The sequence below is a fragment of the Dendrobates tinctorius genome, unplaced genomic scaffold, assembly GCF_039654945.1.
Source record: "Dendrobates tinctorius isolate UK_male_01 unplaced genomic scaffold, ASM3965494v1 ptg000013l, whole genome shotgun sequence".
Lineage (NCBI taxonomy): Eukaryota > Metazoa > Chordata > Amphibia > Anura > Dendrobatidae > Dendrobates > Dendrobates tinctorius.
In genome coordinates this window covers 935,367-958,845 of record NW_027361681.1, presented here as the reverse complement: position 1 = coordinate 958,845, position 23,479 = coordinate 935,367, and the positions used below count along the sequence as shown (strand labels likewise).

The 23,479-nt window shown below is 44.9% G+C and overlaps 1 protein-coding gene across 5 annotated transcripts in view; it reads left to right on the top strand.

Moving 5' to 3' along the window:
* The first annotated feature begins 5,752 nt into the window (after window positions 1-5,752).
* Window positions 5,753-23,479, top strand: part of LOC141067728 (uncharacterized) — a 187,226-nt gene continuing 169,499 nt past the window's right edge. For 2 of the 5 annotated variants that reach the window (XM_073558188.1, XM_073558161.1), the window contains exon 1: window positions 5,753-5,884. Coding sequence is in view for 1 of the 5 variants with exons in the window: in XM_073558198.1 (XP_073414299.1) it covers window positions 5,851-5,884 (34 nt within the window). In the remaining 4 variants the exon portion in view is untranslated. Of the gene's footprint in view, window positions 5,885-15,181; window positions 15,283-19,514; window positions 19,615-23,479 lie in introns of those variants that run through there. The other 3 variants (XM_073558198.1, XM_073558169.1, XM_073558180.1) reach the window with 3 other exon arrangements.

The window sequence follows — 23,479 nt, the reverse complement described above, 5'->3', positions numbered from 1 at the left end:
TGCTGTCACCACATTCCAAATACAGTAGGCCTCTGCCTACACCCTCCTATTTCCTGGGCTTCAACACAGCCAGTTGTAGCTCGGAAGTGCCGTCCACACGGAAAGAGATACTTGCTCCCGTGTCTCAGTGGGGTTCAGTAACGTCAGCTGATCCCCTGCTGTGTGGATGGCAAAGTCTCCTGCTGCCTACACAGTCGTACCACTACTGATTTTTAACCGTGCTCCAATTAGGCCTGTGGCTCCACTGTCTCTCGTATTTCCCCTGTCCTCCAACCCTGCCAGTTACAGCTCCAAAGTGGCGTCTGCACAATCCACACTTGTTCCTGTGTTACAGGTGTTCAGTCCGGTCAGTTAATCCCCTGATGTGTGTCCGGCAATGTCGCCTGCTCTGTCCACATTCCCATAACTAGTTATGGGAATGTGGACAGAGCAGGCGACATTGCCGGACACACATCAGGGGATTAACTGACCGGACTGAACACCTGTAACACAGGAACAAGTGTGGATTGTGCAGACGCCACTTCGGAGCTGTAACTGGCGGGGTTGGAGGACAGGGGAAATACGAGTATCAGTGAAGTCACAGGCCTAAGTGGAGCTTGGTTAAAATTAGTAGAAGTCTACAACCGATCTTAAAATTTCTTCAATGCAGCCTCAGCCTGCTCCGTGCTTGTCCCTGGGCTTCAACACAGCCAGTTGTTGCTCGGAAGTGCCGTCTTCACAGAGTAAAACACTAGCTCCTGTGTTTGTGGGTTTCAGTAACGTCAGCTGTTCCCCTGCTGTTTTGATGGCAATCTGTCCTGCTGCCTCCCAATTGACAGGACATCAGGCCTCAGCCTGCTAAGTGCTTGTCCTGGGCTCCAACATCGCCAGTTGCTGCTCATAACTGACTTTGGCATGGGTACTCCCTCCTGCCCAGCTTGGTTCCAGCCCTGCCTGCTGTTTCCAGGAAGTGTCAATGTCAGTTTGCCACCCCAAGTTGCCATGTCGTGTTGCGGTTGGGTTAGCTGAGGCTAGGGTGCCAGCAGTTTAGGTGCTTCCTATGTGGACTGCGGGTTCTGGTAAGAAAGGCTTGTTCCGTAGTGCCAGGAGGACAAGCACCCCCTGTAGGACTGTGTGATTCGGTAACTGCGGCCAGCTTGCGGCATGCCAACTTTGCTTTTCAGGGGTAACTTCTGCTACCCCTCCGGGTTCCAGCACCGTCAGCTGGTTCTCGTCAGAGCCTTTGGCCTAGGTGCCTCCATCTCGGTATCCGAGTTCCGGCAACGTCTGCTGGTCCTTGGTAGTGCTTTGTAGCACAGGTACCTCCTGCTTAGTAACCGGGTTCCAGCACCGTCAGCTGGTCCTCGGTTGTGCCATTGGCTCTTATTCCTTCTGCTGCCCCTCCGGGTGCCAGCACTGTCAGCTGGTCCTCGCTATTTCCATTTGCTCTTGCAGCTTATGCTACCCCTCCGGGTTCCAGCACCGTCAGCTGGTTCTCGTCAGAGCCTTTGGCCTAGATGCCTCCATCTCGGTATCCGAGTTCCGGCAACGTCTGCTGGTCCTTGGTAGTGCTTTGTAGCACAGGTACCTCCTGCTTAGTAACCGGGTTCCAGCACCGTCAGCTGGTCCTCGGTAGTGCCATTGGCTCTTGTTCCTTCTGCTGCCCCTCCGGGTGCCAGTACCGTCAGCTGGTTCAAGAGGACAAAGAACAGGAAGACAACCACCAAGATGCAGAACAACAAGAGAGAGAAGACAAAGAAGCATAAAAAAAACAAAGCAGAAGAACATTAAGCATAAGACTAATACTCTGAGCAAATGATATTATCTTATTTATAAGCAGAAGAAGACTAAGCAGTGTATGGGGGTGAGTCCGTTCCTCCTCGTGGTGCCCCTGGAAAAGGCCTGCTGCTGCAGGCCAAACTGAACGCGGACAAATCCTGTTGTAAATCTTTTGTGACAGGCAGAACGGAAGGTGTAAACTTCTAACTTTTCTAGATAACAACTACAGGAATGCCTGACACAAACAAGAATATGATGAAGAAGAATAGGAAGAAGATGAAGAAGTTGAATATGTAGAATAATAATTGTTGAATAAGAAGAATATGAAGAATGTAAGAAAAGGAAGAAGAAGAAGAATGTAAAAAAAGGAAGTAGAAGAATTTAAAAAAAGGAAGAAGAAGAAGAAGAATGTAAAAAAAGGAATAAGAAGAAGAATGTAAAAAAAGGAAGTAGAAGAATGTAAAAAAAGGAAGAAGAAGAAGAAGAAGAAGAAGAAGAAGAAGAAGAAGAAGAAGAAGAAGAAGAAGAAGAAGAAGAAGAAGAAGAAGAAGAAGAAGAAGAAGAAGAAGAAGAAGAAGAAGAAGAAGAAGAAGAAGAAGAAGGTAAAAAAAGGAAGAAGAATAAGAAAGAAGAAGAAAGAAGAAGAAGACATACATGTCTGGCAAAATATAAATGAGGCTAACATAGTCAATATCTTTGTAACTCCTAACGTCTTTAAAAAAAAAGTTTAATTCCTGCTATTCCATTTGATTGGGCTAAACCTCTATGGCTTTAATGTCTCCTCCACCTCCCACAATATATTCTACATTATTCTTAGTTGTTTTTCTTCATGTAGAATTAACCTACAAGGAAAAAAAGGGTTTTTTTTAATTCCGATATTTTGGTCCCATTGACTTGCATTGGTTCCCGGTATCGGAATCGGCGATACCGATACTTTTTTTTTTAAGATCGGCCGATCCATTCCGATCCGATATTTTCAAGTATCGGCTGGTATCGCTCAACTCTAGTGCTCAGTAAGCCTTCACATGGGCAGAATATAGCACAAGCCACGTAGGGGGGTTTATGAGTGTTTCCCCAGGGGTGTGTTGCTGCACATCTCTCTATATATTTGCCTTGAGATTATATTTACATTATTTGCATTGTCCACAGTGGAAATTCCTTCGTGGGACCTTACATTGTAACCATGTACACGGATCTAGAAACCTGCTGTTTACCAACCTGTCCTTTTATGTTACAGTTTGGCTTCTATGGGCCATTTGTTAGTTAATACCAATTATTTTCTTAAGACAGAATTCACAATATCATCCGTAGGGCGATGTTGATGGATTTCTGTCTAATAGGCTTTACCTTTTTGTTTCAGGAACTCTTTCTGTATCAGTTTTTTTTACTCAACCTGCTTAATGTATCATTTGGCGTGGTGGAACTGTGGTGTGACAACTCTTTATTTGGGCCTATATGGTTTAGAGAGTGGTCACTAATGGCGCTGTTATATATGGCACTGTTTATCGGGCACTGTATGGTGCTGTTATGTAGGAACTGTATGGCACTGTTTATCGAGCACTGTATGGTGCTATTGTATAGGAACTGTGTGGCACTGTTTATCAGGCACTGTATGGTGCTGTTATGTAGGAACTGTATGGCACTGTTTATCGAGCACTGTATGGTGCTATTGTATAGGAACTGTGTGGCACTGTTTATCAGGCACTGTATGGTGCTGTTATGTAGGAACTGTATGGCACTGTTTATCGGGCACTGTATGGTGCTGTTATGTAGGAACTGTATGGCACTGTTTATGGGGCACTTTATAGTGCTGTTATGTAGGAACTGTATGGCACTGTTTATCGGGCACTGTATGGTGCTGTTATGTAGGAACTGTATGGCACTGTTTATCGGGCACTTTATAGTGCTGTTATGTAGGAACTGCATGGCACTGTTTATCGGGCACTGTATGGTGCTGTTATGTAGGAACTGTATGGCACTGTTTATTGGGCACTTTATAGTGCTGTTATGTAGGAACTGCATGGCACTGTTTATCGGGCACTGTATGGTGCTGTTATGTAGGAACTGTATGGCACTGTTTATCGGGCACTTTATAGTGCTGTTATGTAGGAACTGTATGGCACTGTTTATCGGGCACTGTATGGTGCTGTTATGTAGGAACTGTATGGCACTGTTTATCGGGCACTTTATAGTGCTGTTATGTAGGAACTGTATGGCACTGTTTATCGGGCACTGTATGGTGCTGTTATGTAGGAACTGTATGGCACTGTTTATCGGGCACTTTATGGTGCTGTTATGTAGGAACTGTATGGCACTGTTTATCGGGCACTTTATAGTGCTGTTATGTAGGAACTGTATGGCACTGTTTATCGGGCACTGTATGGTGCTGTTATGTAGGAACTGTATGGCACTGTTTATCGGGCACTGTATGGTGCTGTTATGTAGGAACTGTATGGCACTGTTTATCGGGCACTTTATAGTGCTGTTATGTAGGAACTGTATGGCACTGTTTATCGGGCACTGTATGGTGCTGTTATGTAGGAACTGTATGGCACTGTTTATCGGGCACTTTATAGTGCTGTTATGTAGGAACTGTATGGCACTGTTTATCGGGCACTGTATGGTGCTGTTATGTAGGAACTGTATGGCACTGTTTATCGGGCACTTTATGGTGCTGTTATGTAGGAACTGTATGGCACTGTTTATCGGGCACTTTATAGTGCTGTTATGTAGGAACTGTATGGCACTGTTTATCGGGCACTGTATGGTGCTGTTATGTAGGAACTGTATGGCACTGTTTATCGGGCACTTTATAGTGCTGTTATGTAGGAACTGTATGGCACTGTTTATCGGGCACTGTATGGTGCTGTTATGTAGGAACTGTATGGTACTGTTTATCGGGCACTTTATAGTGCTGTTATGTATGAACTGTGTGTCACTGTTAATTGGGCACCATATGATGCTATCATATAGGAGTTATATCGTGTGGCACTTTTATTTGGGCAATGTATGGTGCTGATAGATAGGAACTGTCCGGCATCATTATTTGTGCTTTTCTTAAAGGCTATATGGGAACTGTGTGATACTGTTAAATTTGGGCACTATTTGATGGGATTTCATGTTTCGATTGTATTGAATCTGTGCCACATTTGGCTGAGCACTGAATGGCGGTATTAAGGCACTCTCTAATGCTATTATATAGAATCTATGACAAATGAAAGCAATGTATATTGGTTTTTAAGTACTGTGTAGTGCTATTATATAGAAACTATATTAGAATAACAGACCTCTGATTGATATATCGTACATTTCAAATTATTCAGTGCAGACTGAATTAGAATAAAAAAGCAGAACAGTGTTCGGGGTTGTCCACATTCTCTTTAAGGCCGGGGTCACACTAGCCTATGGTATTGGATGTGATATGCTAATGACCCTCAGCTCCTGCTCTGCTGTGAGAGGGCGCCGAGTGTCATGCGACTATGCTCTGATCCTCTCGCACAGAGAGGAGCAGAGCACAGCTGCGGAGGAGGCTGAGAAACTAATTTCTCCATCTCCTCCATTGCCGGGGTCAGAGTATATCGCACCGCACTCAGGTGATATCCGAATGATGTGCGCTGTGCCACTCGCACCTATAGACTTATATGGGTCCGAGTGAGCCGAGACTCGGCCGAGTGTCGGTGACAATCACAGCATGCTGCCATTTCACTCGCACGTAGAATACGGCTGAGAAAAAAAACACTGATGTGAGCTGCCCCATAGATGAATACTGGTCCGAGTGTTATGCGATGTTTTATCGCATAGCACTCATCGCTAGTGTGATCCCGGCCTAAGGCTGTGTATTATGAACCCGTAGTGCAGAAGATGTAGCAGAGTTGAGGCGGACTCTCACATCTTGTCAGTCACACTCAGTACCGCAGACAGACGTGTGTACACAGAGGGCGGGTTACAACGTAGGCGTGATAAACCCAGCATCACATATAAAGGAGCCCAAGGCCAGTGACCACACACCTGCATTGTTAAATGGTGACACTGGTAAATGTATATTTACTGACTGATAGAAGAACAGAAGAGAGTGAGCAGTAGTGACAGCTGATGATCGAGCAGTGGAGACAGCATCTACATACAGGTAAGAGGCACCTGTAACCCTATGACCTGCTTATAAGACGACTTTGGCTTTAAGGGCCGGTCTAGTCTCCTGTACATCCGTATAATTAAGGCTGGGCTACATGACGACTTTGGCTCCAACACAGCTTGCATGCCACATCGAAGCACAATACAGGTGAATATGGTTGCATTGTGACTTTTGGGATTCTGCGACTGGTAAGCCGTATAAAATCCAACTGTGTCTAAGGCTTTATTCTTACATCAGTCATTTTGATCAGTATTTTACTAGTATTTGTATGTCAAAACCAAAAGTGCTCTCCAAAACACAGAACAGGTGTCATTCTTTCAATTATAGTTTTTCTCTGTAAGTTGCACTCCTGTTTTTTTTGCATAGAAACACAGATAAAAAAAAATACTGATGTGTGAATGAGACCTTACTGTTGTGACTTGCAATTCGCAGTTATAGTACCCTAGTGCTTTCCATGCGACCCCATTCAACTGCATTACACTGATATATTTGGCCACTGCCAAAATCACTGTGTAGCCCCAAACTAATAGCTTGAAATAATCCTCAATTCTTCACCATTTCCATGATCACTGCTTGTTATCAGTGGATGAGAATATTCTTAAGTCCGTCCATACATTGAAAAAACCCTTCCTAATATAGTCAGCTGAGGGTCACTAGATTGTGTAACTGAGGGGTCAGCACTAGAGTTGAACACATTTTTCAAAATTCAGTTCTGATAACGATCGTCATCGAATATTGGTTTTGCAATATTTGCCGAACATCATTGGCATCAATGGGAGTAGAAATTACCGAATATTTTCGGAACCGATCATAAAGCATAAATTCGGCACAAATAGACTAGCAATATGGCAAATTCATATTCAGCGACCAAATCCGAATAAATTTGCTCAACTCTAGTCAGGACATAAGAAAGATTACAATGTCACAAATGACAGCTCTGTGAGCAGGAGTTAGGGGTCACATACACTGGATTCTGAACTAAATACATTTCATCTGCTCTGATACATTGCAGCAATCAAAACAGGAATGAGAATTACACATAGCATGACAGTGGCCACTAAAGATACTGCAATCTGTGAGAGCGCCTATAGGAACCATAATGGCAGTTATGCCTCTTGTTACTCAGTTTCCCAGAAACAGGCATAATTTCAAAAACTTGACAGGAGAAGGCGCCTCACAGACTTGTACTATTTTCTTTTTTGGAGGTGAAACACCCTTTAAAATATACAATTCATATCCATCCAGCGTATCTGACCGCTCCCGGAAGCTTCTATATGGCTGGCATTGATTGACATCGCGGTTGTCTGCCATTGCTGGTGGTGACTGTACAGCGATGCACCTGTCGGGAATGTGCACTCAGTCGCTGAAGGGTCGATCATGCGTATCGTCTTCTACTTATTCTACAGACCGCAGAAAATCTCATGAGTCAAATGAGGCATAACACAAAGGAAGAATCGGAGGAATCCACTTTTAGAAGACTAGAAAAAAACAAACAAACAAAAACAAACTGCTTCACCCCTGGTGGTCACCATGTGATTCTGTTCATGAGGATGACAAGAATGTGATCACGGTGCAATATGACTAGAAGCTCATGGTCACTCTGGGGGTTATAATAAAGGTTGTATCATTGCCCTCCTTAACCTTTAATCAAAATTATAAGATCAGGTATCATTATACTTACCCCGATATCTTATTTCCTAATTGTTACACTCAAACGGATCAAGGAAGCCAAGATATGGATGTTGTTTGCAGGGCAGTCACACTGACTTAAAAGGGGCATCACCAGCCTAGCATAGCATGCCAACCACACCATGAAAAAGTACGGCCTGGGTAACAGAGTACCCCTACCATCTTCCATACCACCCTCTTCTAACATATCCCTTGCCAATTCTTCACTCACGGGTCCTGCCTTCTTCAGAGCACCTATTTTGTCCCAATTTCACCTTAAAAAAGCCCCTGCCAGCTTCAGTTTCTGTTACAGCGGCGGAACACGCTTAAAAAAATATAAATAAGAGTGTTCGCCGCCCGGGGTCCACCGTGCGGCAGATGGAAAGACCGCTGCTAACAGAGGCAGAGCACTATGGCGGTAGTGTGCACTAGGTATAACTGCACCCGTTATATGCACTGAGGCAAGCTCTGTTCACACACAGAGCTGCAAGCACAGAGTATACAATAATGCTGAGTCTGTTCTATGTCACAGACTGACAGCAACACAGATATGGTATTTAAGGTCACAGGAGTAGCCTTAAACCGCAGGACTACTCCGTCTAGACCTACCGTAACAAAAGATGCGGAACGTCGCAACTGCAGCGCGGTGTGCACGGAGCCACCGCAAACTCGCTGGCACGATGCAGGACGCTAGCTGCTGGAAAAGTATAGCTGGAGCGCGCTGACGCTAGTGCTGCTACTGGCGGCTGCCCATTCACTCACACAATCGTAATATCAGAGGAAAGGGGTTTCATAATAAGTCAGTCACCAGTCCAAGCATCCATCACCATACATACAGCAGCAGTATGAAAATACTAGCGCATGACATAGCGGCCATGTGCACTTTTTATAGCGTACGGGACCTGCCGGAAATCTCCAGAACCCTGAGCATAGCCAATCAAATCAGGAACAGGACCTGAGCACCTGACTCCTGAACTCCAATGAGAGTTAGTCCAGTGAGCATGCTCAGAAGCTGGGACAAAGGACTTAGCCTCTGGAGACAAATGTGTGAATCTGGATTCCCACATAGGCATTATAGAACCCAGATCCCTAACAGTTTCTTCTTAGTACCATTACCACCTTCTACACCCCTATCTAAAAGTATCCCTTACTATCTCGCTCATCATCAAATGACCCCTGTAAACCTCTTTCTCCATCCTCCATAAGCTCCCAATTGGCCTAGACACCCTGTCAATTTTGTCATCCTGACTGCAGCCCACTGATGGTATAACGAGGCCCTGGGACCCAGGATTTTTGGCTGCAATGAGCCCAAAAATTGCTGATGGTATCCAAAGTGATAATTACAGCTTGCAAGCTCATGGCTTTGACTTGGCCATACTCCGGCAATATATTGACTTTTCCTTGTAGTGTTGGCAGAAGACCAGACATCAGCAGGATGAAAGATCAGAGGTCTCATTAACGTGGTTGATGTGCTGCCGCCGCGGCTTGTTGAGCTGATCTCGGTGTTTCCTGTTGACAGCAGCTGAAGGGCGGCCACAAAATTACCGTTTCTAGATTTTATGCTTTCGAATTCAATCTGAACTAATTATAGAAAATGTTCTCTTCATAAACAGTAGCTCAAACCTTTCAAAATCTGACATGTTTGATTCATCCTCCCCACAATCTGTCTGGAAAAAACATCACTGAATTATTAGGAGAATTTATCAACCATTAGTCTGGAATGGCAACTACCTCCTTGGGACCTATAATGGTGGCCCTATTGGTTGACCCCAACCTGCCCAAAGGAACAGGATTTCAGGACTAAAATACATTAAGGCCTCCACATTCAGACTTCTCAGGGAGTGGCAAATTGAGCAATTTCTCAGGTCCTTCCTTCACTAGGGGGGATCAAAGGAGTACCCTAAGAATGCAGCATGTAAACTTGTAAACTTCACTGCCATGGACCACCACAACATTATTAGCTCCTTCCCTATTTAGTCATTTTAGGACTGTATTATTCAGGCACTGAGTGGCTCCTTTGTTTAGGAAGTATTATGCTGGCAGTGTTATTAGGACACTGGTTATTATTTAGGTTGCATACAGCAGTATTCTTTGAGCACTAAATAGAATTGTGTAAGCATTGTAGTGCATTGTGTGGCAGTATTATTCGGACACTCAATGGTAATTTTTTTTAAGCACTGAATGGTTATATTATGTGAGGAGTGTGTGACAGAGTTATATGGAATTACATAGTAAGAGCACTAAATAATAGCATTGTCTAGACACTGAGTAGAAGTATTAACTTTTGGCATTGTATGGCAGTATTATTTGGCCACTGAATAACTGGACTATACAGATATATTATTCAGATGTTATGTAGATGTACTATTTGGCATTGTATGGAGGTGTTTTTCAGGCACTTAATTGCACACTTTCATTTGTGCACTGAGAGCAGGGACTATGTTGAAAATATATGGTGGTGGTATGTGAACACCGTAAGGCAGTATCAATTGGAAAATGTATTAAGGTATTATTTAGGTCAAATTTGGTACTTACTTGAGAGCACTAAATGATAGCATTGTGTGACAACTGTATAGAAGTGTTATTATTACATTGCCTATATAGGAAAAACCATCAGCTGATTTAGTTACCAGTACCACACTTCTCTTGACATCATCCGTGCACTAATACAAAATACCACTGATTGTCCGCTGTCTCTAACATTGTGTCCTACCTCTATCTATAACTGAAAGTAAAAAATTGAACTCCTTGTGTTCCCCCCTCTAATACCCATCATGAACATGAAATTGCTACCTAATTCCCAAGCAGAATGTCCGCTGTCTTGGGGTTATATTTGACTCAGATTTTTTCTTCACTCCCTACATACAATCACTCGCCCGCTCATGCCACCTGCACCTCAAAACATTTTTAGAATTCAATCTTTTCTTACTTTTGACTCTGCAAAAACTCTTACTGTTGCTTTTATCCATTCACGCAAGGACTATGGCAACTCTCTACTAATTGGTCGCCCTCTTACTAAACTCTCTCCTCTCCAATCTATCATAAATGTAGCAGCCAGGATCATATTTCTCTCCAACCACACCGATGCCTCCACCCTGTGGCAGTCATTGTACTGGTTGCCCATATGCTACAGAATCCAATCTAAACTTATCACCCTCAAAAGGGGCCGGCATTAGGGGCAGGAAGACTAGGCATTTGTCTAGGGCCCCTGATACCTCAGGAGCATTCAGCCATTGGCGTACCACTGTATCTCAGTGAGTATGTGGTGGTCAGAATACTGCAGGACTGTGGGGCTGCATTATGCTATATGGGGAGGATGCATTATACTCTAAGGGGGGCTACATTGCATTATGCTCTATAAGGGGGCTGCATTATACTCTATGGGGGCTCCATTATTCTCTATAAGGGGGGCTACATTCTATTCTATGGGGTGGCTGTATTATAGTCTATGGGGTGGCTGCATTTTACTCTTTGGGGTGGCAGTATTATACTCTATGAGAGGGCTGCATTATACTCTAAGGGGTGGCTGCATTATACTGTATCGAGAACTTTGGGGAATGCATTATACTATATAAGGACTATGGGGTGCATTATACTATGGGGAGTATGTTGTACTATATTGAGCACTATGGGGGTGCATTATAATAATAATTTTTTTTTATTTCTATAGCTTCAATATATTCCGCAGTACTTTACATTTTAGAAGGGACTTGTACAGACAATAAAAGACATTGCAGCATAACAATCTAATATATAAAGCTCAAGTGTGTGTATGTACGATTTATGTGATTACTAGCTGAAGAACCCGATGCTGCCCAGGCATAGTAACTAACTGTGGTTAGTTATAGCAAATTATAATTATCCTCCATCCCATAGTCCCGTGCCCATATACCCATCATACATATCCACGATCCCATAGTCCCGTGCCCATATACCCATCATACATATCCTCCATCCCATAGTCGAGGGCCCATATACCCATCACACATCCTCCATCCCATAGTCCCATGCCCATATACCCATCACACATCCTCCATGCCATAGTCCCATGCCCATATACCCATCATACATATTCGTCATCCCATAGTCGAGTGCCCATATACCCATCACACATCCTTCATCTCATAGTCCCATGCCCATATACCCATCATACATATCCTCCATCCCATAGTCCCGTGCCCATATCATACATATCCGCCATCCCATAGTCCCGTGCCCATATACCTATCATACATATCCGCCATCCCATAGTCCCGTGCCCATATACCCGTCATGCATATCCTCCATCCCATAGTCCAGTGCCCACATACCCATCACACATCCTCCATCCCATAGTCAACCATTATGACATCATAATGAGCGGCGGGGCTTGCAACCTATGATGACATCAGCGTCACCATGGCAACCATTATGGCATTATGTAGATAGGGGCTAAATTGTTTGGTGAATTGGAACGCGCGGGGTTAAAATTTCACCTCACAACATAGCCTAGGACACTCTCGGGGTCCAGACGTGTGACTGTGCCAAATTTTGTGCCTGTAGTTGCGACGGTGCGGATGCCAATCCCGAACATACATACATACATACATACATACATGCATACACACACTTGAGCTTTATATATTAGATGGAATGCTATGGGTCACATTATATTATGTGGCGGACTATGGGGCACATTACACTATATGAAGGTCTATGGGGTATGCTTTATACAATATGGAGGACTATGGAATGTATTATATTATGTGGAGGACTATAGGGTGTATTATACTAAACAAGAAAAATGCTACTTATTCATCGAGTGATTGGATTATTTATGCCGCAACACAAATCATTGTTCTCAGCAACACAGTGCTCAGAGAATACTGCAGATGTGCTGCTGATAACATGATACTGTATGTGGACAGACTGATCTTTTAGTGATTGTTTTACCCCCATGATTGTTCCTCAGTCGGTGTAAAGAGGCCTTGAAACAAGCGTTGAACAACTTCAATATTGTTGATCACGCTTGTTTAGCATCTTGATCTCAGCGCATGTAAATACAACCTACATGTTTCTGTGTGATGGTGCACTATGTCAGCATTTTCGGGCCCCACTTTAAAATTTTGCCCAGGGCTCCACTTTGTCTAAAACCAGCCCTGCCCTCATCTACAAAGCTCTGTCTAGCAACCTACCCAAGCCCTCAATGCAACTAATGACCTAAAAATATCATCCTCTATAATCAGAACCTCCCACTCCCATCAATAGGAATTCTCTCATGCTGCACGAGTTTTCGGGAATGCACTACCCCAGACAATCAAGTAAATTCCCAGTATCCACAGTTTCAAGAGTGCCGTGAAAAAACATATTTCTGTATACAAGCCTATCACCTCACTAATCTAGCTAATTATTCCCTCAGTAGCACGTTGCACCTGTATTTGTACAGATACAGGCTGGTAACTGGTTCATGTAGCGTTATTTAAATTACGCTATTTTTTTATACAGATGGCTGCCCATTAGACGACAAGCACTTTATTTTTACATTTTGTGTCCCCCATATTTCTTCATAGATTGTAAACTTGCGATCATGACCCTCACTCCTCTTGGTATGCGTTGAACTATTTATTATTATTTGGCATTGTATGCCAGTATTATTTGAGCACTGAATGGTAGGACTGTATTGGAACTATACGGTAATATTTGGATACTGTATTGCAGTGTAGTATTGTTTAAGAACTAAACAACAGTATTTTACAGGCATTATCAGGAAGCATTATTTGCCACTCTTTGGTAATTAATGAAGTGGAGCTCCCCTGTTAAGGCCCTGTTACACGCATCAATGTCCCAACGATCCCACCAAGATCCGACGTGGATGGGATCGCTGGGACATAGTTAGCTGATCGCTGGTGAGCTGTCACATAGACAGACTCACCAGCGATCAGGACCAGCGCGCAAGCTGGTTTCCAAGGTAAACAGCGGGTAACTAAGATCCGCGCGGCTCTTAGATACCTGCTGTTTACATTGGAAACCAGCTCCCAGCGTTGCTGATCGTTGCTCTCCCGCTGCCACACGGCCAGCGGGAGACCAACGATCAAAAAACGGCCCAGGACATTCGAGCACGATCAGCGATACCCGGCAGGGGGCCGGTCGCTGATACATGTCACACACAGCGAGATCTCTGGCGAGATCACTGTGGCGTCACAAAATCAGCGATCTCACTGTGTATGACGGGGCCTTAAGTCTGGCCTAAGATGGTTATCACTTATCTCTCGCCAAGCAGCTGTAACAATAGTAGTTCACCTTGAAACAGCAAAGTACATGTCTTTACTAGAAATTTGACTGCATTGCGTGATCATAGAGTTAGAGTTTTGCCATATATCTGGTGTCAATGCCATAAAGATAATGGTCTTGAGGAAAAGAAGCCCCTGGCCAAAAGTAAATGTGGCCTGACCCTTCACCTACAATGTGCCATTTTAATAAATGTTATATGCAAGAACAATATATGAATAGTCAGATAGTTAATCACACAAAGCACACTTTGATGTGTCTGTGACAGCTGCTTTGAAGGAGGAAGGTAGCTCCCTGTACACCTTGGGCCATGTGCATCTGCACAGGTTGCACCAATGGTATCTCCATCCCTGCCAAGGAGCAGGCCCTGACAGGCGGGGCTGGCATTAGGGGCAGGAAGATCAGGCATCTGCCTAGGGCCCCCACGCCTCCAGGGGCCCCCAGCTGAGCCAGTGGCATGCCATTAATAGCGGCTCACCACATGGCCGCTGAGGGGCCCAGCGCCAACCCCTCCATCGCTGATTCAACTTATCGGCATTATAGACGCCAATGCAGTTGAAAGCAGTAATGGAGGAGAGCGTGTCTGCTGACGCTCCCTCTCCCATCACTCCCCCTCTGCTTGTGACTCAGCGGGCGCGCTATGACGTCACTTCATCATTCATCACGCTGTGCCAGCAGTGGAGCCGATGAGACCGGAGCAGCGGAGCTTGGAGAAGTGCAGGCAACAAGGAGGGGTAAGTATTGTGTGTGTAAGCATTTTCGTGTGTGTGTGTGTATATGTATATATGCATTATTGCGTCTGTGTGAGAATGCAGGGACTGTGATATAGAGTGTGTGTGTGTCTGATCTATACTGTGTGTTGGGGGAGCTGCACTGTACTGTGTGTGTGGAGGGGGGCTGCATTATACAGTGTGTGTGGGTAGCTGCAGTATGCTTGGAGGGTGGCTGCAGTATACTCTATCAAGGACTATGGGGAGTGCATTATACTGTATTAAGGACTATATGTCCCCATCATTCTTCCTCAGCCGGTGCAAAGAAACTTGGGAACAAGCGTCGAACAACTTCAATGCTGTTGATCACGCTCGTTTAATGGCCTGAACTCTGCACCTGCCGAAATCTTTGTGTGATGTAGAATATATGAAACTTATATTTAAACTTTTGCCCAAGGCCCCACTTTCTCTAAAACTGGCCCTGCTGACATTGTAGGTAATGATGGATGAAATTATTGCGCAGCCTCTCCACCATCCAACAATTCATTGTGAAAAAGTGCATATTGCACAGTGTCTTCCATCCGTTGTGGTCACTGACTTCTGCCTCTGACAGTACAGAGGTTCATTAACAACAGGAACTTGCTCAGAAAAAAAAAAAACAGACGGCAGCCTTGGTAATAGCTAGTGATCCTGGCAACCGCCCAGGCAGCATCTCCGTCCTCAGCATCTCCTCCAGCGACAGGCAAGGTCAGGCTGTTTCTGTATCAATGACTATGGCATCGTAAGAGAGGAAGCTTCATAGCTGCATGTATAATGAGAGGGATGTTGGGTGGCTGGGTGGGTAGGACACATTGGTGGGCCCCCATTAGTGATACGCTGACCGCCTCCGTTACTGCGATGCATGTAATTGCCAGATTGGAGAATTGAGACATGTTGATGCTGTATGTGTGAATGTTGTAATGGCTGCAATTCCTGTCACTGTTCCAGTTGCGCAGATACCATTCACTTACCAGAAACAGCTCTCTTCCTGCTCTTTACTATTCTCCTGCTTATAGATTTAACACTTTCACTGCAACATGTTTCTAATACAAACAGTCTAGGTATGTACAAAACTATACACCTGTGAGGCCACCCTCCACATTGTATCGGAATGTAATTGATTTTAGTGCAATGCATGCCAAAATGCAAAATATATTGACAGAATGAGGTCCCGAAGGACGGGGAATATAGTAAATTATTCTTAAAGAGAGAAGTACTTGTTTAAATAACCAAAATACATGAAATTGTTCTAATAGCATATTTTAATACTGCCCCCATTGTGCAAGAATATAACTACTATAATACTGCCCCTATGTACAAGAATATAACTACTATAATACTGCCCCCTATGTACAAGAACATAACTACTATAATACTGCCCCTATGTACAAGAACATAACTACTATAATACTGCCCCCTATGTACAAGAACATAACTACGATAATACTGCTCCCTATGTACAGTACAAGAATATAATTACTATAATATTGCCCCCTATGTTCAAGAATATAATTACTATAATACTGCTACTATGTGCAAGAATATAACTACTATAACACTGCCCCCTATGTACAAGAATATAATTACTATAATACTGCTCCTATGTACAAAATATAACTAATACTGTCCCCTATGTACAAGAATATAACTACTATGATACTGCACTATGTACAAGAATATAACTACTATGATACTGCCACTATGTACAAGAATATAACTACTATAATACTGCCCCTATGTACAAGAATATAACTACTATAATACTGCCCCTATGTACAAGAATATAACTACTATAATACAGCTCCTATGTACAAGAATATAACTACTATAATACTGCCCCTATGTACAAGAATATAACTACTATAATACTGTCCCCTATGTACAAGAATATAACTACTATGATACTGCCACTATGTACAAGAATATAACTACTATAATACTGCCCCTATGTACAAGAATATAACTACTATGATACTGCCCCTATGTACAAGAATATAACTACTATAATACAGCTCCTATGTACAAGAATATAACTACTATAATACTGCCCCTATGTACAAGAATATAACTACTATAATACTGCCCCCTATGTACAAGAACATAACTACGATAATACTGCTCCCTATGTACAGTACAAGAATATAATTACTATAATATTGCCCCCTATGTTCAAGAATATAATTACTATAATACTGCTACTATGTACAAGAATATAACTACTATAACACTGCCCCCTATGTACAAGAATATAATTACTATAATACTGCTCCTATGTACAAGAATATAACTATAATACTGCTCCTATGTACAAGAATATAACTACTATAATACTGCCCCCATGTACAAGAATATAACTACTATAATACTGTCCCCTATGTACAAGAATATAACTACTATGATACTGCCACTATGTACAAGAATATAACTACTATAATACTGCCCTTATGTACAAGAATATAACTACTATGATACTGCCCCTATGTACAAGAATATAACTACTATAATACTGCCCCTATGTACAAGAATATAACTACTATAATACTGCCCTCTATGTACAAGAATATAACTACGATAATACTGCCCCTATGTACAAGAATATAATTACTATAATACTGCTCCTATGTACAAGAATATAACTACTATAATACTGCCCTCTATGTACAACAATATAACTACTATAGTACTGCCCCTATGTACAAGAATATAACTACTATGATACTGCCCCTATGTACAAGAATATAACTACTATGATACTGCCCCTATGTACAAGAATATAACTAATATAATACTGCCCCCTATGTACAAGAATATAACTACGAGAATACTGCCCCCATGTACAAGAATGTAACTACTATAATACTGTCCCCTATGTACAAGAATATAACTACTATAACACTGCCCCTGTGTACAAGAATATAACTACTATAATACTGCCCCTATGTACAAGAATATAACTACTATGATACTGCCCCTATGTACAAGAATATAACTACTATAATACTGCCCCTATGTACAAGAATATAACTACTATAATAATGCCACTAGGTACAAGAATATAACTACTATAATACTGCCTCTATGTACAAGAATATAACTACTATAATAGTGCCCCTAGGTACAAGAATATAACTACTATAATAATGCCACTAGGTACAAGAATATAACTACTATAATACTGCCCCTATGTACAAGAATATAACTACTATGATACTGCCTCAATGTACAAGAATATAACTACTATAATACTGCCTCCTAGCTGTTAGGTTGTGTGTCAATGGTTCTCCTGATGTCTGGAGCAAGCCCATGGAGGGGCCACCCTGGGCGGGGAAGCTCCCCAGGCAAGGCCCAGGCTTCCCGGCCTACACTGGGACTAGCCTCCCAGGCTTCTACTAATGGGAATGTTAATCCCAATGCCACTGTGAGACCAGTGAATGCAGCGAGTCAAAGCTGCAGCAGTTCGGTGAAGGAGGAGAAAACTGTGACTAAAGTTTTGGGAGGAAAGCCTTCTCCAGTTCCAGCAAAGAAGCAAGAAGGAAAAGTTTCTGTGAGTGATGGAAACCAGCAGAATGTGAAGTCTTGTAGCTCCCCAGTCAGTAAGCAGCTCCTGCCAGGTGCACAGGTGAGATTGGCCCCAGCTGTGCAGATCACCTCTCCTGCTTCCAGGCAGAGACGGACGTCTTTGGAAAGGCAGACAATCCAGGAAAACCTACAGCAACATGGCAGTATGGCGCGGTCAGGACGCACACGGTCGCAATCGGGTGGCAGCGATAAACCTGCTGCGGAGCCTGCATCCAGCCAAGGAGCCACAAAACCATCTATGGTGGACCCGCACAAGATGGTCTTCAAAACCCCTGTACCCTTGGTCAAGACTAAACCTGTGGGGCCGGCGCGTGCACCCGAGCTGCAGCTAGCGGATGAGATACCGGGACTTGTCCGAAAACTGGGTGAGTTACAGCAGCAAAAAAAAGCACTGCAAATGGAGGTAGACTTCATCTATAGTGTAAAGGCCACTAATCCTGCCAGTAATGACGCATATGACCTGAGACTGAACACACTGGGTGTACAGCTGGCGAGTGTTGTGCAGGACACTGAATCTGTGCTGGAGAGCATGGGGCCCCTGGCAGAGACCTACAGGAACCGCGAGCGGTTCGCCTCCTACAAGCAGGACTGTGCTGTAGAGGCCAGGACCCCTGATGTTCAGGACGGGACCCCCCAGCAGCGGACACGGCCAGTGTTACAGGCTGCCCGCTTCTGCTTCCAGGAGGGAAAACAACTGCAGCAGGCAGCTCAGTGTGAACAGGAGCATGCACTTCAGACTGCAGCAGAGGCACCACAGGTCCCAGAATGCCCCACACAGGAGCAGGACAGTGTATGTGAGACTGTTTGTGCTGATGAGGCTGAGGCAGCCGAGTGTGAACAGGAGCACACACTGCAGACTCCATCAGAGGCACCACAGGTCCCAGAATGCCCCACACAGGAGCAGGACAGTGTATGTGAGACTGTTTGTGCTGATGAGGCTGAGGCAGCCAAGTGTGAACAGGAGCACACACTGCAGACTCCATCAGAGGCACCACAGGTCCCAGAATGCCCCACACAGGAGCAGGACAGTGTATGTGAGACTGTTTGTGTTGATGAGGCTGAGGCAGCCGAGTGTGAACAGGAGCACACACTGCAGACTCCATCAGAGGCATCACAGGTCCCAGAATGCCCCACACAGGAGCAGGACAGTGTATGTGAGACTGTTTGTGCTGATGAGGCTGAGGCTGAAGCACAGACTGTGGCTGGGGATGCAGTGCCCATGGCGTCGGGGGTTGGAGGGGTTTCACTTTCTGTAATGGACGTCGCACTGTCTGATAATGATGCTGCTTATGATAATGTGCATGATATGTGTGATTATCCCCCTTTGCCATCTAATCCACAAGGTGTGACAAACCCCCCTGCTGCAGACCCTCTCACTGTCAGTCAGCCAAGTGTGACCCGGCAGGTGCCCCCCAGGAATGCCTGGAGCCGCAGCGCCCCATCCTTCACTTCCAGCGCCAGGTATACCGGCCAGACATTCAAACGCATTAATGTGGTGCGGTTTAAATACATAGGTGCCAAGGAGGATCTGCCACAACGCAAGTATGTGGTGAGAGAGCTGCTCTGCGGCCATATGGGGTTTGTGGCAAATGAGATATTGGTAGTGTCTAATCTTCAGGACAGGCAGGGCTACGAGGTCAGCTTCAAGCTCATGTCTGACCTGGATAGATTCTGGGCTAATTACCCCAAGTTCAGAGATGCTGAGGGCTGGAAAAAGTTTGTGTTAGTTCCTATCTCCAGGCCGGACACTGTCACAGTGAATATCACCTTCTGGAATGAGGCCGTTCCTCCACAGGACATCGAGGTGTGGCTCCGGAGACACTGTGACCTCGTCTCTGGACTCACCAAGGTCAGAGATGAGGATGGTATCTGGACAATGGGGTGGCGGGTCTTGGTGAAATTACGGCAATGTGATAACATCACTGCCCACTTACCCAACTCCTTCTTCATTGGGAGGGAGAAGGGAAGGTGTTATTATCCCGGGCAACCCAGAAAGTGTTTCAAATGTGGAGGGAAAGGTCATCTGGCTAACGCCTGTACTGTGGTGAAGTGCAGTCTGTGTGGGGCAATCGGCCATGTCGCTGCAGACTGCCGGGACGTCAGGTGCAACCTCTGTGGTAGGATGGGCCACCCTCGCAGGGACTGTCCAGACGCCTGGCACAACATCTGCAGAGTCTTCCCTGATGAGTTAGTGATGGCAGGGGCAGAGGCTCAGGAGGATGAGGATGTGGTGGCAGGGACACATGAGGAGGAGTATTTAATGTCAGGAGAGATGTTGACCAACTCAGATGCCCACCAGGAGTCCACTCAGGCAGCACCAGAGAAGCAGGGTGCAGAGGGGAACATGGAGGTCGTCCATCAGGTCCAGCAGCCTCAGATACCCCCCCCTTCAGCATCGCTGTCTGTATCTGATGACTGGAGCATTAATAATAATAAAAGGAAGAAAAAGAACACATCCTCCCGTAAACCTGAAGCAGAATATGACACTGGTCAGATTGCTAGTAAGAAGGTTCAGAATTCTGCAGGAGTGATGGTCGTGTCCAACAAGTATGGAGTTTTATCTGACTCCAATGGTGACGATTATGAGGAAGAATTGAGGAAAGTTGATGCTGAGTGTGACAGGGACATAGAGGACCATCCCCCGCCAAAGCGGAAGCCCTTATCTGTGGAACCTTAGGTAGAGTCTGACATGGACATCTCTGACTCATGATGATGGCTGTTACTCTGCTCCTTCTATATTGTGTTGTGATGGCGGGGTTCTCATTGACAGTGACCTCGAGCAATGTGAATAGCATTAAGCTGAGGAGAACTAGACACGCGGTGTATGAACATCTCAAATATCTGGAAACAGATGTCATCTTCCTGCAGGAGACACGACTGACATCTCTGGGGCTTATGAGAGAGGCTGATAGGGAATGGCGGTCCGGTCCTTCTTTCTGGTCACTGGCTGTGGAGCCTTACGCCGGGGTCGCTGTCCTGTTTAACACCAATGATGTGACTGTGCATAGGATGACAGAGGTGGTCATGTGAAGATGTCTGGTCCTGGAAGTCACTATCCATGGGAGGCGACTCCGGCTTATTAACATCTATGGGCCACAGACAGTGACTGACAGGATCCAGCTGTTTAATGACGTCAAGCCTTACCTCTTCACTTCTCTTCCAGTGGTGATGGCGGGGGACTTTAATGCCATAATGACATCAGGTGACAGCTCCTCAGGCAGGGCAGTGACCAGGGACGGTAAGGTCCTACATAACGTCATAATGCAGGCAGGACTGACTGACGTTTTCACACAGGGTGGGCGACAGCCAAAATTCACATATTCATGTTCCAACAGGAGCAGTAGAATAGATTTTGCTTTTGTCAGTCCTACTGAGGCTGTCGGCGCCCTGAGTGAGAAGGTAGTCGCTTACTCTGATCACCTTGCCTTGTGCTTCTCTTTGGGTTCCTCTAACCGTCCGGACATTGGTAGAGGGTTGTGGAAGCTCAATTCCAGTCTCCTGGATGATGCCTATGTTCAGAGCCATGTTCACTCCCTTATCCAGCTTCATCTAGACAGGGTTGACTTCTATGACAACATGACCGACTGGTGGGAGAACGTCAAGGAGGATATCAGATCCCTCTTAAAGAGACTGTCAGTTAATAAAGGGAGGAATAAGTACAGCCAGTACCTAAAGCTGCGCAAAGAATTGGAGTCACTGTATTCGGCGGGCGGAGATGACAAAGTGAAGATCGACCGGCTGAAATCTGAGATAAAGCAGTATCATTATAGCAGGTATACCTCCCTGGTCCTTGAACGGGATTATGGGTCCTTAGGGGCCCCTGATCCCTTTGAGAATTGCAGGGAGAGGGTGGCCAAAAAAATGGTCACGGGTCTCACCGACTCCCAGGGTGTATTGCAAGATTCACGGGAGGGTGTCCTGGAGGTGGTGAGAGATCTTACTATGCTGACTTGTTTCAGAGGAAAGTTTTGGATAAAGATAAGATGACTCAATTCTTGGAGGCAACTCCAGTGCCTGATACTAATGATCTAGACTTTTCTCCTTTGACAGCAGAATTAAGGGTGGAGGAAGTTAAGGAGGCTATTGATAAGTTATATCTGAAGAAGGCACCAGGTCCAGATGGTATAACGGCAGAATTTTATAAGAAATTCAGAGACCTCCTGGCTCCAATTCTCGTGGATGTGTATAGAAATTGTCTAGAAAATCACCTGATGCCTCCATCCATGAGTGTCCTCGTTAATTCTGCTGTCTAAAGGTAAAGAGCCGAGCGACATCAAGAAATGGAGGCCGATTGCCCTCTTGAATGTGGACAGGAAGATTCTAGCAAAGATCCTATTTTCTAGATTAGTCTGTTTGTCCCCGGCACTGTTGGCATGCTCTCAGTTTGGCACAGTAAAAGGGCGGAACATCTCTGGAGCAGTCATCTCGATACGAGAGATGTTTGAGAGATGTAAAGCTCTGCGGTGTGGGAGATATGTTGTTAGTCTGGACCAGGCTAAAGCCTTTGACAGGGTTGATCATGACTATCTGTGGGCCACTTTGTCAAAGTACGGTATTCCGGGACAATTTGTGGATTGGCTGAAGACGTTGTACAGAGAGGCGGTGAGCTTTCCTCTGATTAATGGTTGGCAGGGTGACACTTTTGGAGTTGGGGCGGGGGTGAGACAGGGCTGCCCAATGAGTCCGCTCCTGTATGTTTTTGCCCTAGACCCGTTTCTGAGGTCACTGCAGGAGTGCGATTTTCAGGGGGTGCAGGTCCCCCACTGCCCGCCTCTGAATGTTGTTGCCTATGCGGACGATGTGACGCTGGTGATTTCCAATCCTCGTGAGGTGCAGATGTTATCTGCGTCCATCAGAAGCTACTCAGAGGCCTCCGGGTCTCTTGTCAACCTTGAAAAGAGTCAAGCTCTGTGGACATTAGATACTGAGCCCAGCTTTGATCTGCCGCAGTTTTCCAAAGCCTCCACCCATATTAAGATCCTAGGGGTTAAATTTGGGAGGGATGATAATGCTACGCTAAATTGGGAGGAGAAATTGGAAACCGGAAATGCAAAGGTTCAGCGATGGAAGAACTGGAGGCTGACCTACAGAGAAAGGGTCACAATGTTGCAGACATACCTGGTCCCCGTTTTCTTGTATGTCTCTGTCGCTTTCCCTTTGCCAGAATCTTTCTCAGAGAGGCTCTTCAGCCTGTTCTTCCAGCTCTTGTGGGGGAATATGTTGAACCTAATAAAGAGGGGAATAACGTACCTACGGCGGAGAGAGGGTGGGCTGGAAATGTTGAATCCAAGGGTTTTCTTTGACTCCTTGTTTCTAAAGGTGAATT